Here is a 14,885-nt window from a genome sequence, read left to right as displayed (position 1 = left end):
ATATACTTTGTGCATTATGCACCAAAAATGTCAGTGCAGTTGAGTTGTAATGTGTCTGTTTTCAGAAATTTTGGGGAACACTGTGTTTTGAAAAAAATGAAATGGAAATCAGACTGTGCATTGGATTGAGGCAACCGGTGGTAGCTACCTAATCTGGCCAATAAGATGTTCCTTGATATGCCAGAAAGCTGTCTTGTGTTTGGCACCATTGTGTTTAACTACACATCTCATTTGAGAAGATTATAGAGATAGGCATTTATGTGAAATGCCTTGCTATACTGTCTGTTCCTTCTTCATGCCACTCTTAAAGTGGCTGTTAGTACATTACAGTACTATGGACTGTACAATGGTAATTACACAGAATGATCATCATGCCCTTTTTGGGATGGGGAGTGGGGGGAAGACATCTGATCAATTTATGTATCTATGGCATACAGTGGTCAACTGCTAGTTAAGCAACTGCTTTAGATATGGCATACATTAAAGCAGGGGTCGGCAACCTTTCAGAAGTGGTGTGCCGAGTCTTCATTTATTCACTCTAATTTAAGGTTTCACGTGGCAGTAATACATTTTAACGTTTTTAGAAGGTCTCTTTCTATATGTCTTTAATATATATCTAAATTATTGTTGTATGTAAAATAAATAAGGTTTTTAAAATATTTAAGAAGCTTCATTTAAAATTAAAATGCAGAGCCCCTTGGACTGGTGGCCAGGACCCAGGCGGTATGAGTGCCACTGAAAATCAGCTCGCGTGCCACAGGTTGCCTACCCCTACATTAAAGCCATGGTGGCTCTAATGTAGTTGAAGTAATAAATCAACCATGCTTCAAGTGAACGTTCACATGGATTCTGCTCTTGGTGGTCATGTTCCCTATTTACACAAGATCTGGTTCTTTTGGCCAGTAGTACTTGTTGGGGCCAACCCTGCACCCCAGGTGTCTTCCCCCCCACCATGGTATAAATGGTGGGACCAGCCATCCCTTAGTTTCTTCTTCCTGTATCAGCAAGAAGGAATCCTTGCAGTTTCCTTCTGCTTCTCTGTGACTGTTGGTGTTAGTGATTAGTTAGTGTATCTGTTAAGTAGTTAACTTTTACCTGTAGACTTTAAAAAAAATATTTTTTACTACTCTTTTTATTAACCTTTCATAGTTGTTAGGCATCCACCTTCATACTTCAGCCCCCTTATCCCCCCGAGATTCTGTTGAAGCAAGAGGTAGACTCTCTCCATAAAGTAATGAGAATAAAATCCTCTGATCGTGAACTCTCCATACCAAAGAAAAAAAAAGATTGGCGGCGTCCCATTTTGGGCATTTGTCTCAGCAGGTTTGTTCATCATTTCAAGCTCAGGATGGTGATACTGGTCTTCCCACAGCACCAAGCGTGTTTACTAAGTACTTGGCTGAGGTAGCAGCTCGCTTAAGGAGGCAAAAAGCGACAGTCCTGTGGTACCTTATAGACTAACAGATGTATTAGAGCATAAGCTTTTGTGGGTGAATAACCACTGCATCAGATGCATGAGGCAAGGAATCCAGGTCTACGCTTACCTCGACGATGGATTGATCCAGGGAATATCACCTCTGTAGGTGATCTTAAAGCTTTTTCATTGGGCCTCAAAATCAATGGAGAAATACTCACACTTACTTTATTTCAAAGTTAGAGCTCATGGAAGCAGTGTCAGCAAGAGCTTATCTTACAGAAGGCTCCAAACCATAGTGGACCTCATCAACTACAAGCTCACTCAAAGACATCAGTAAGACCATGACTCAAACTTCTGGGACATACAGCCTCATATTTCTGAGACAGCTTGCCAGACTTTGCCTAGTCTACAGGCAAGGGTAGTTGAAATCAGTGTATCTACACAGCAGATCCCTATATAGCCATGTTGGTCAGGAGTCCACAAGAAGTCCTGTCCTCATTAACTGGAAAAGACCCACTGCAGGTGTGCAGTGGAGTACTTTTCTCTGCACTTCTACTGACTAAGACTCTGACAAATGTCTGCACCCAGGGATGAGAGGCTCATCTAGATCACTTTGTAACATAGGGCCTGTGGTCCCTTCCTGGAGTTCATCTGCACATAAACGTCCTGGAACTGAGCCATCCACTTGGCATGCTAAACGTTCCTGTCTCAACTGCATGAATCTGCTATTCCAGGGCTGATGTAGCACCACAACTATGCATTATGTCAACAGACAAAGAGGCTAGGTCATCTTCACTCTGCCAGGAGTCCATTTGGCTCTGGGCTTAGTGTATTCATCACTGGACCGTGCCACTGGTCCTGCATCTTTCAGGTGTTCAGAGCTTGCTAGCAGATCACTTCAACAGACAGTTCTCAGACAACCACAAGTGGTTGGTCAAGAACCCAGTGTTGCAGAGCATCTTTTGCGAGTAGGGATATCCAAACAGACTTATTTGCAACAGACCAGAACAAGAAATGCCAAATATTCTGCTCCACGTGCAGGCTCCCTGTCATATGCCTTTCTCATCCCCTGTATGCCTGCACTGATATATGCCTGCTTTCCAACCCCCATATTACAGAGAGTCATGAGGTAGCTGAGGGCAAGATACAAGATAGATAATCATGATCGCCCTGATGGGACCAGGCAGTTCTGGCATTCGGATCTGGTCAACATCTCAATGTAGCCCCCAGTCACTTGCCTGCAATGCCCAATAGCCTTGCAGAACCATCAAATTGTACAGCTGGACCCATTGTTACATCTGACAGCCTAGATCATGGCTGACTGACATCCCCCAAAATAATCTGTTGATCTGAAATTTAGAATATTCTGTTCCAAAGCAGGAAATCCGCAACTACACTGAGTTAGCTTCATAAATGAAAGAGGTCTTCCCTCAACAACACCTATTCAGCTGTATTGGACTATACACTAGTCCCGGGAATGTTAAACTTCATACACTTGATCTAATGGTATTAAGATGGAATCCTTATAGAAAATTACTTGTAGAGAATGGTTACTTACAGCAACTGTGGTTCTTAGAGATGTCTACATGGATTCCATGACCTGCTCTTCTTCCTGCAAAGTCATACTCCTCTGAGATTCTGTATTGCTGAAGGAACTGAGGGACGATTGGTCCTGATCTGTCTCTTATGCCCTTGGGGTGCTTGGGGTGGGCAAGAATATCTAGGGTGGAACTGTGGCCCCAACACACACTACTAGTGAAAAGAAACCAATCTTGTCTGCCTGGCGTACACGTGCACCAAGAGTGTGATCCATGTGGATACCCCTCTTGAAGAAACTCATCTAATGTAGGGTAATTAACCATTCTTTCATCACCTGACCAACAGGCAAAAGGACTATTTTTTTTTAATTGTAAGGAATTCTGTTAACAGGAGGAAGTTATTGATGATGATGGTTCCTTGACATTTTTGGCTTTTTCCAGCTGTAATAATCCTCAGCCTTTTGTGCTGCAGAGAATCCAGTGGATTCTGATTTTTAGTTTGAACAAGCAAGAGGTTACAAGAGGTAGAAGTTTTGACTTTGATATCAAGCCTTTTTTACATAAAGTGAATGTTATTTTTAAGACCGTGTAGTGTAGAAAGCAAATGTTTACTATAAATAATTTTTGTTTATTCATTTCCTCCTAGGGCACCTTCTTTTTCTCTTAGCATTTGTCTTCTCTGGATATCTAGTTTAAAACATCAACCAAATGAAAGTTAAATAGACCCAGATAACTGACATTCTCTTTAAAAAACAAATGAAATAAAAGTGCAGTTATTTTATTTAAAAAAATTGTCAAATGTAATTGTAAAATCTTGTTCAGTGTTCCTGTAACTGCAGATTCTTCTTCGAGATGTGTTGCTCATATCGATTCCAGTTAGGTGTGCGCGCACCGCGTGCACGCTCGTCGGAAGATTTTTACCCTAGCAACACTCGGTGGGTCGGCTGGGCGCCCCCTGGAGTGGCGCCGCCATGGCTTCGGATATATACCCCTGCCGACCCAAGCGCCCCTCAGTTCCTTCTTACCGCCCGTGACGGTCATTGGAACTGTGGAGCGTGGCTTTGCTGATCTCCACATCCCTAGCTACTCGTAGTTCTATACTGCTAATTGTGTCATAGTTCGAGTTTGGTAGTTATAGTTAGTATTAGTTGTTGTATTTATAGTTAGTGTATATAGTTAAGAGGGGATCGGGGATTAGCCCCTTTCCCCTGCCCATGCCCAAGGCACCGGGGTTCAAACCGTGCTCGGCGTGCCAAAAGCCGATGCCAATAGGGGATCCTCACGACTCCTGCCTCAAGTGCCTAGGGGAATCCCACCTTACAGATAAGTGCCGCATTTTCAAGTCCTTTAAACCAAGTACGAAGAAGGAGCGGGACTTTAGATTGAAGCAGCTCCTCATGGAGTCGGCACTTAGTCCTGCAGCGTCGGTACCGAGTGCCCAATAGACTGCTTTGGTAAAGAGCGCCCCTTCGGCCCCGGACCGCTCCGGTACCGAGAAGGAGCCCCGGCACCTACCTTTACTGGCACGGACATCTGCTCGGCACCGCTCCCTGTCCCCGAGACCCAGGAAGCAACATAGCGCTCCAACTGCTGCAGCTCAACAGAAGGAGCGCTCTTCGAAGACGGCTCGCCCGGCACCGTCCTCTGCCACGGCACCGGCAGTCGCGACTCCACTGAGCTCGGCACCATCGATTCCAGTCCCACAGAGGCTGTTGAGTCCAGTACCTGACAGCTCCCCGGCTCATGCTGTGGTTGAGCTTGCCCTGCCTTCTACACCGGAGACCTTCTCCACAGCACAGGAGCTCATTGCCATGACGGAGTCGGCATGGCCTCAACCCCCGGCACCGCCGGTGCGGGTTATTCAAACTGTCGGGAAACCGGCCCTGGTAAGGCCACCTTCCATTGCCCCAACAGAGAAGTCGTCGTTCAAGATCACGATCTCACAGACGCTCTCGATCACACTGTTCCCGCTCCCAGCGCCGCTTGCAGTCCCGGTACTGCTCTCCATTGCGGTACCAGTTGCACTCGCGGCACCGGTCGACATCTTGGTCGCCGACCAGGTTCTCCCGGTACCAATCCGACTCTCGGCACCGTGTTTCCCGCAGTCGCTCTAGACAAAGGGACTCGAGGTACTGGTCGACCTCCCGGCACCACTACGGTAGAAGGTCCCGGTCTTGCTCGCGGTACCGTTATGGCTCACGATACCGCTCTCCGCTACCGACCCAGGAGTGCACATCCAGATCTGTGCCCCCCCTCTCCCCCCCGGATCTCTCGGCACTGCCGTGGCCTTCCAGACACACATCGGTGTCCTCTCAGGCTGGTAGTGCATCCTGCCAGCAGGAACGTGACTCTGACATTCCCAGCCAAGGACCTCATCACTGGTCCTTCTGGACACCGTGGGCATACCACCAATCCCAAGATGCTCCACCAGTGGCTCCATGGTCGGTCCCGTCAGAACACCAGGCACCAGAGGCGACGCTAAGCCGTCCTCCACCTACGGACACAGATGAGGCTCCGATCCCAACTGCGGACACCCAGACTCCACCTGATGCAGAGGACGTTCTGCAAGTACAGGAACCCCCACAAGACCCTTTGGACCTGGGCCTCTCCTCTTCCTCCTCGCCTGACGAGGCGGTGGCGGGAACATCCTCCTCAGGCCCTCCACCGATTGATCTCAGAGCCCATCAGGACCTTCTGCGACGAGTGGCTCTTAATATGAACTTAAAAGTGGAGGAGGTCCCTGAAGTAGAGGACCCTGTTGTGGATATCCTCTCGGCTGATGCACCCACTAGAGTGGCCCTGCCATTTATCCGCACCATACAATCCAATGCGGATACCATCTGGCAGTCCCCGGCCTCGATTCCACCTACAGCAAGGGGGGTTGAGAGGAAAAAGGTGGCGAGAACCTCCCTCCAGGCTTCTCTGGATGCAGCGGACTCGGCAGCCAGAACCTTGGCTTCAGGAGTGATGATGAGGCGCATCTCCTGGCTCCAAGTATCAGGCCTTCCCCCTGAATTGCAACAAACCATTCAGGATTTGCCCTTCGAAGGCCAAGGCCTGTTTTCAGATAAGACTGACCCCAGACTGCAAAGTCTGAAAGATAATCGCGTTATAATGCGCTCGCTGGGTATGCACACACCAGTGACCCAATGCAGGACCTTCCGGCCACAGCCACACCGGCCTTACACCCTGCCTAGACCGCATCAGGACTTTAGCAGAAGGCGTGGCAGAGGCAATCGTCAAAGGCAGTCTGGCCCTCAAGGAGGCCAAAATCAGGCGGCCCCTAAACCACCAGCAGGGCCCAAGCAAAACTTTTGATGGGATGCCCAAGGGCGGCCCACCAGTTACTTTCCCAGATTCTTTTCCTCCGTTTCTCAACCGTCTCTCTCATTTCCTCCCTGCCTGGTCCCAGCTCACTTCCGACCGCTGGGTCCTGCGCATGGTGGAATTGGGATACCACCTCCAGTTTGTTTCAACCCCACCTTCCCACCCTCCCTCCCCGTCTCTCTTCAGGGACCCCTCTCACGAGCAATTCCTCTTGCAAGAAGTCCAGTCGCTCCTAGCTCTAGGAGCCATAGAGGAGGTACCAAAAGACATGAGGGGCAAGGGGTTTTACTCCTGTTACTTCCTAATCCCCAAGGCAAAGGGAGGTCTGCGACCGATCCTAGACCTGTGAGAACTCAACAAATTCATGATAAAGCTGAAGTTCGCATGGTAACCCTGGGGACCATTATTCCCTCCCTGGATCCGGGAGACTGGTATGCCGCCCTCGATATGAAGGACGCGTATTTCCACGTCACAATTTACCCGCCGCACAGACGGTACCTCCGTTTTGTGGTCGGCCTTCAACACTTTCGGTTTACTGCACTCCCGTTTGGCCTTTCTACAGCTTCGCGTGTGTTCACTAAATGCATGGCCGTAGTCACCACCTCCCTCCACCATCGTTGGGTACATGTATACCCGTACCTCGACGATTGGCTCATTCGAGGGACTTCCCAGTCGCAAGTGTCGCAGCACCTGCGCATAGTCAAAGACCTCTTCGGGAGCCTCGGCCTCATGATCAACACAGAGAAGTCTACTTTAACACCCACACAGAGATTAGACTTCATCGGAGCGACTCTGGACTCCAGTCTGGCCATATCCTGCCTCCCACAGTCGCATTTTCAAGCGATGGCTTCCATTATTCGAGGTCTCCAAACCTTCCCGACAACGTCGGTACGCAGCTGCCTCAGCCTGGTAGGGCACATGGCCTCCTGCACCTTCGTAACCAAGCACGCGAGGCTATGCCTCCGCCCCATTCAAACTTGGCTAGCTTCAATATACAGGCCACGCAGAGACAGCCTGGACTCGGTACTCACCATTCCCCAGGAGGTCCTGGACTCCCTAACCTGATGGTTGAACCCCACCATAGTTTGTGCGGGGATGCCATTCCACCCACCGCAACCCTCGATGGCTCTAACCACGGATGCATCATCTCTTGGTTGGGGTGCCCACCTCGAGGGCCTTCACACTCAGGGTCTCTGGTCATCTCAAGAGCTGGCTTTGCACATCAATGTGCGGGAGCTGAGGGCGGTCTGTCTAGCATGCCAAGTGTTTCGAGACCATCTCCAAGGCCGTTGTGTATCAGTATTTATGGACAACACAACGGCCATGTTTTACATAAACAAGCAGGGCGGAGCACGCTCCTCCCCCCTTTGTCGAGAAGCCGTTCGTCTCTGGGACTTTTGTATAGACTTGGTAGCGTCCTTTCTCCCCGGAGTCCAGAACACTCTGGCGGATCACCTCAGCAGATCCTTCCTGTCTCACGAGTGGTCGATCCGCCCGGACGTCATCCGTTCGGTTTTCCGGAAGTGGGGGTTTCCCCACGTCGACCTCTTTGCCTCCCGAGAGAACAGGAAATGCCAGGTGGTCTGCTCATTCCAGGGACGCTCCCTGGGCTTCCTCTCAGACACGTTCCTGATTCCGTGGAAGAGGCACCTATTCTATGCCTTCCCACCGTTCCTGCTCGTCCACAGAGTCCTTCTCAGGCTCTGCAGGGACAGCGCCCACATGATCCTGATTGCTCCAGCGTGGCCGAGGCAGCACTGGTACACCATGTTGTTCGACCTTGCAGTGGCAGACCCAATTCCTCTGCCACTCTGGCCCGATCTGATAACACAGAACTTCGGCAGGCTTCACTATCCGGACCTGCAGTCTCTTCACCTCACAGCGTGGTTGCTGCATGGTTGAGCCAATCTGAGTTGTGTTGTTCTGCCTCAGTCCAGCAGGTGCTCTTGGGCAGTAGGAAGCCTTCCACTAGGATGACATATCTGGCCAGTGGAAGCGTTTCTCCTGCTGGTGCACCCAGTGTAACTTAGTGCCCTCGCAGGTGCCTGTTCCTGCTATTCTGGACTACCTCTGGTCCCTGAAAGAACAGAGCCTAGCGGTCTCGTCCATAAAGATCCATCTGGCAGCCATCTCCGCCTTCCACCCAGGGGAAAATGGCCGATCGATCTTCTCTCACCCCATAGTCTCAAGGTTCCTCAAGGGCTTAGAATGTTTGTATCCTCAAGTCAGACGACCTACTCCTACCTGGGATCTTAACCTGGTCTTAGCCAGGCTTATGGGTGCCCCTTTTGAACCACTGGCCACCTGCTCGTTACTGTGCCTTTCCTGGAAAACAGCCTTCCGAAGGTCACCTCAGCTCTTCGTAGCTGTGGCAGATTGGATGAAAGGCCTACCGGTCTCATCCCAATGAATTTCATCTTAGGTGACATCCTGCATCCGTACATGCTATGATTTGGCTCATGTTCCGGCTAGCCACCTCACCGCCCATTCTACTCGGGCTCAGGCTTCATCTGCCGCCTTCCTGGCCCATGTTCCCATCCAGGATATACGTCGAGCAGCTACTTGGTCATCGGTTCACACCTTTGCCTCACATTACGCACTGGTTCAACAGTCCAGAGATGATGCAGCACTTGGCTCAGCAGTCTTGCATGTCTTTGCAACATCTCACTCCGACCCCACCGCCTAGGTAAGGCTTGGGAGTCACCTAATTGGAATCGATATAAGCAAGCACTTGAAGAAGAAAAGACAGTTACTCACCTTTGTAACTGTTGTTCTTCAAGATGTGTTGCTCATATCCATTCCAAACCCGCCCTCCTTCCCCACTGTCGGAGTAACCAGCAAGAGGGGATGAGGAGCTGTTGGGTTGGCAGGGGCGCCCAGCCGACCCACCGAGTGTTGCTAGGGTAAAAATCTTCCGACGAGCGTGCACGCAGCGCGTGCACACCTAATTGGAATGGATATGAGCAACACATCTCAAAGAACAACAGTTACAAAGGTGAGTAACCGTCTTTTTCCACATACAGTGTATTTATAATCCTACATTTTACAAATGCTTTTAAAAGATCTTAGAGAGATAAGGTGGGTGAGGTAGTAGCTTTCATTGGACTAGTTTCTGTTGGTGAGAGAGACAAGCTTTAAAAGATCTTGTCACACTGCTTTGACTATTGTTTTAGGTTTCACTAATAACCCTAGATTTACAATTGAAAAAACATTTAGGCAATTAGAAAAGTGTAGGCAACTTCTGTTTCAGAAATAGGTTTCAAAAGCTTATTTGAAAAGGTTTTTTAAGAATTTTTTAAAATCTGTCTTTGAAACAAGCTTTTTAAAATGCTGCTAATACTTCTATAGCCACCTACTGCATCATAGCTCAAAGGGCAATAGTTTTGAGCATGGCCATTTCTATTGGTCTCAGAGAAGAAAGATCACTCCTTGAAGACCCTGCCACCCTGCTGTCTTTTGGCCAAGGAGAGTTGGATGTGGCTCTTCTGGACAATCATTGCCATTCTTTTGGCCAGACAACTGGAGTATCACAAGGCGTGCCTCTTACTTCAGTCGTCTGAATATGCTGCCTCTGGCATTGCTGTTCTTTTGAGCTGTTTCATATGCTTCAGTGTTTCATATTAACTAATAAAAATATTCTTTCATAATCCAATTGGTGGTTTGTTTTCTGTTTTGTTTGTATAATAGGGCTGATGGAGTCATGAGGACAATGAACACAGAAAAACTCCTTAAAACTGTACCAATTATACAAAATCAGATGGATTCACTTCTTGACTTCAATGTAAGTTTCATTTCTGCACACATCAGAGACATTGTCAATTAACACAGCTGGACTTTTCCTCCACAGCTTTTCACAAACTATGAGAACAAGTGATGCAATATGAACAAAGTAAAATTCCCTTCCATATTTTTAACATGTTGTGTCCAGTCTAATATAGTTAGAGGAGCAAAATACACCTGGAACATTGCCTTGTAGCTGGTACACTTAATTTGAAGTACCGATGTCCCAATAAGATGACCACTTCATTAATGTTCATTTAGGGGTACATGCATTTAAGAAGTTTTTTAAATAAACAACTTATTCTAATTCTTCTTTTGGCCCCTCTTAATCTGTGATATATTAGTCATGTATTTTTGCTGACCTGCTTTTCTTTGATTATTTAACTTGTCATCTTTGATGCTGATAGAAGTTCCATTTAACTTGGAATGCAGCCATGTTCTATAAATAGTCCATTTGCTAATGGAAAGCAGGTCTTTGGGTAGAATAGTGAAATTGAATTATTAATTGGAAATTTTCTGATAAAATGTCAATCCAGATGAGCTAATTTTCTTTTCTAATCTGCCTAGGTCAATAGCAATGAGCTTACAAATGGTGTAATAAATGCTGCCTTCATGCTCCTCTTCAAAGATGCCATTAGACTCTTTGCAGCATATAATGAAGGAATTATTAACCTTCTGGGTAAATATTACTCTACTCTGCAGAATTAGTTCTTTGTGTTTTCAATAAGCAAGGATATTTTTTTTTCCAGAATTTATAGCTGTTTGGATCTTTAAGGAATAAGACAAAGCAGTACATGAAGACAGAATGTTTTAAGAAAATCTTCAGTTTTTTGGGACAGCTTTATTGCCAAGGATTCTTTTGCTTTGTTAGTACTTTCCTTACATGTAACCCAAAGCACGCAATTTCCTAAAAACAAAGTCCAAGAATTTTTGGGATGGAAAATTTATTTTTCCTTGAACTGGTTTTCTGCCTGTCACTGAGAACCTCGACTCAAAATCAAATAGCAAAATTGACAGTTTTTTCTCCACTGTGAATTGTTAAAGAAACATAGAGAGTTTAACATCCACAGTTAGAACTTAATTCTAACAATGTTTATAATCTTTTGTATGTATTATGTTTGGATATTTGGCTAGCTATGAAGGTTTTTATGTTGTTACTTATCCCTGTGAAATGAGTACCTGCTCTAAATGATAGCATGATCTATCACATAGATAGGGCCCTACCAGATTCACGGCCATGAAAAATGCATCACAGGCCATGAAATCTGGTCTCCCCCATGAAATCTGTTTTTTGTGTGTGTGTGCTTTTACCCTATACTATACAGATTTCACGGGGGAGACCAGCGTTTCTCAAATTGGGGGTCCTGACGCAAAAGGGAGTTGCAGGGGGGTCACGGTATTGCCACCATAACTTCTGCGCTGTCTCCAGAGCTGGGCGGCCAGAGAGTAGTGGCTGTTGGCCAGGCACTTAGCTCTGAAGGGAGCACCCTGCTAGCAGCAGCACAAAAGTAAGAGTGGCAATACCATACCATGCCATCCTTACTTCTGCGCTGCTGCTGGTGGTGGCTCTGCCTTCAGAGCTGGGCTCCCAGCTAGCAGCCACTGCTCTCCAACTGCCCAGCTCTGAAGGCATCACCACAGAAGTGGGGGTGGCAGTACCGCACCTCCCCCGCCTCCCCCAAAATAACCTTGCAACCACCATACAAGTCCTTTTTGAGTCAGGATCCCTACAGTTACAACACCGTAAAATTTCAGATTTAAATAGCTGAAACCATGAAACTTATGATTTTTTTAAAACCCTATGACCGTGAAATTGACCAAAATGAACCGTGAATTTGGTAGGGCCCTACACACACAGTATGCCTTAAAGGCTGAATTACTTACATCTTTTAATGTGCCATAACTCTGGAGGGGCAGAGGAACTTAAACCTGTAAGTAATATTTAAAATTTAAGTTAAAAGGAATGACTTATTTTAGCAGCTTATTCTTGGTAGTAAACTAGGCAGACCTAACTTCTTCAGGCACCCCAGCATGTTTGGCTCATTCTGGCTCCCCCAAACTCCGTTTTCTCTTGAGGGAATAAGCCTTTTTAAATGGGCATGTTTTTTTTTCTTCTGTGTTCCTGGGCTTTGGCCTTTCTGGTCCAAAACTGGTTTCTCAGGTTGGCTGGGAAGTAGGTAAAATCTTTGAAGCTAACAGTTCAAGCATTTTCCGTTGCAACCCACAAGTGTTTGCAGAGTAAAAATCCCGATAACCAGGTCAACATCCAGTTTTCAGAAATTACAGAGCAGCTTCAATTCAGTCACACCCACTTCAATATTTTTTAACTGGTGGGAGGAAGTTAATTTGTGTTCATTGTTACAGCCGCCTCTGTAAACAGCCTACTAGTAACTCCACTTATTTGACCAACTTTTTATGTTTGTCAGATAACCTTGTGGCTTGGCATTGTGGTTTCCTTACCTGATTTCCAGATACAGATATATGCACTAAAATCTCTGACCATGTTAAATGTTTTTGGAGACTGAACCAAAAACATCAAGTGCTGGAGAAGGGAAAATGTACTAAAATAATTAATTTGTGTCTTTATCTTGGCCAGCATAAGCATTGACTCCGATATTAATCTTGCCTGCTTTTCCATCTCTCATGCGGTATCATAGTGGCCTCCACTGTGGAAAGGTGCAGAAACAAGGCTGCAGATACTTTTTTTTTCATAGTGATGAGTGAAGTAACTTGTCTTGCATTATAGTTACTTGTACATGCTCTGTTTAAAATATATACAGTATATTTATTTCTTGTGACTTTTGAATACTTTTCCCATTTTCAGAAAAATACTTTGACATGAAAAAAAACCAGTGTAAAGAAGGCCTTGACATATATAAGAAGTTTCTCACTAGAATGACAAGGATCTCAGAGTTCCTCAAAGTTGCAGAGGTAAAACTTACTGTGCCAAAATTGCCCTCATGCTCAAACAGTTTATAAAATACTTAACTCTGATAAAGCAGCTACATTTCCTTTCCATTTGGCAGATTTAATGTCCATCAAGGAGCATTTTATCAGAGTTTAATAACAAGGGGACAAGCTCAATAAGGGTGCATATTGAAAGAGTTTTTTTAACCGTTCTTTGCTGAGAAGTAGCTGTTCTTTGCTGAGAAGAGGATATAAGAATAAACATATAATGTACTACTGTATAAGAGGCTAGTGGCTACAGTGGTCCAGGGAGACCTTGAATGTTAGCTTGTATACACACACACACAATATAGCTGTGCTTAGTTTTCTTTAAAAGTAAACTTAGGAAGAAGAAAAGTATATGTGGTGGTCTTTTTCTTTCTGTGAGACAATGTCTAGCCCTCTTTTGTTTGGCACCATCAATTCTGCTATGTCAAACTTGAGGGATGAAATAATTTGAGGATCAACATTAAATGAGAAAGCAATGGCTGAAGCTGATAGGGGATTTCACAAGGAGTTTTACAGCATCTAAAAAACTTCTGTTGCATGCAATGTGTTTTTTCTTGGTTTTTCTTGTTGATTCAGTGGGTAGCAGCATGCAGTCTTCTGAAGCTTTGCTGAACTAATGTCCTTCAGATGAGATTTCAGTCTGAGTAGTAGAGTGCTAATCTAAGTGTCCTGGTCAAATTCCAGAAAGGGTAATTACATTCTGCCTGTCTAAAATTATCCCTGCAGTTTGTCTGTTATGGTACTTATCCTCGCTTTACAGTTCTAAACTGTTGTGTAGTGTCAATCTGCACTGTGAAACTCATATGATGTTTTACAACAGAAATGGCTGCTGTTCAGTTAAGATGTCTGTTGTATAGCTTGTAGAGTGATTTGGAACTTGGAGGATAAAAGGGGCTGTATCAACGCAATATACTATTTTTGTACTTCCAAATACATACTGTCAGTAGTTCTCAATGCTTGCGTTCTGTAAACTACTTTGTAAGAGAAATGCTCTCATGAATTTTCCTTCCTAACACAAACCATCACTTGCTTGGTTCTCAAAATCTCTTCTGTGGACCATCAGGAATGGCAATCCAAACTTAGGTTTGGTCACATTTTAAACTCGTTATAGCCTAATGTATACATAAATTTTACTTTGATTTCCTTTGATTTTTTTTACATCTGTTTTAATCTAAAAATTTAGAGCTCCAATTATGTAAACTAAAAAGAGTACAGAGGATTTTTGCTTTCCTTGCGTGACAGCACGTTAACATGGTTTCTCCTTTTTAGCAATGTAATCTTTAAATAAACACTAGTCAGTTCTAAAAGTCATAAATCTGCTTTGTTACAGCAAGTTGGAATTGACAGAGGAGACATACCAGATCTTTCTCAGGTACATAAACTGTTATGCATATGTGAATACGTGTTTCTTTCTTGGGTTGCATGTTCAGAAAAATGTGGAATCATGTGTTGGTTTTCTTGCATACATTATCACCATATTCTTAAATTATGAGATGAGTCGTGACTAAATTGAACTCTAACCAGAAAGTCTTTCACTCACAAATTCCAGGATCCTAATGTATGAAAATGCAAACTAATTACAGTTGCAATATATTACAATTGTCAAATTAATGGCATTTTGAGAGCAGAAAATAGAGAATTAAAATCAAATATTTAAATAAACATGACATTCCTAAGTTTAAAACCATTTTAAAAGTATGATAGAAACTGATCTGTTTGTAGTAGAGGCTCACGTAATGCAGCTTTCACAAATGAGATCCTTTAGCAAGGTGGCTACTCTAAGCAGAAAGCTTCGAAGTGCCAGTTGATTACTTGTAAAGACTTTCAGTTTGTGTATGTATGTATTACCTCAGATGGGTACAGCTTCC

The 14,885-nt window shown here is 45.2% G+C and overlaps 1 protein-coding gene across 9 annotated transcripts in view; it reads left to right on the top strand.

Moving 5' to 3' along the window:
- PICALM (phosphatidylinositol binding clathrin assembly protein) overlaps positions 1–14,885 on the top strand; it is a 128,459-nt gene that overhangs the window by 45,230 nt on the left and 68,344 nt on the right. For all 9 annotated transcript variants that reach the window (XM_039511712.1, XM_039511694.1, XM_039511686.1 and 6 more), the window contains exons 5-8: positions 9,970–10,063; positions 10,630–10,741; positions 12,887–12,993; positions 14,348–14,389. In XM_039511712.1, the coding sequence (XP_039367646.1) occupies positions 9,970–10,063; positions 10,630–10,741; positions 12,887–12,993; positions 14,348–14,389 (355 nt within the window). The remainder of the gene's footprint in view (positions 1–9,969; positions 10,064–10,629; positions 10,742–12,886; positions 12,994–14,347; positions 14,390–14,885) is intronic.

The sequence above is a fragment of the Mauremys reevesii genome, linkage group 1, assembly GCF_016161935.1.
Source record: "Mauremys reevesii isolate NIE-2019 linkage group 1, ASM1616193v1, whole genome shotgun sequence".
Taxonomy (NCBI): Eukaryota; Metazoa; Chordata; order Testudines; family Geoemydidae; genus Mauremys; species Mauremys reevesii.
The sequence above is the reverse complement of the archived record's forward strand: the minus strand, read 5'-3'. Positions and strand labels throughout refer to the sequence as shown.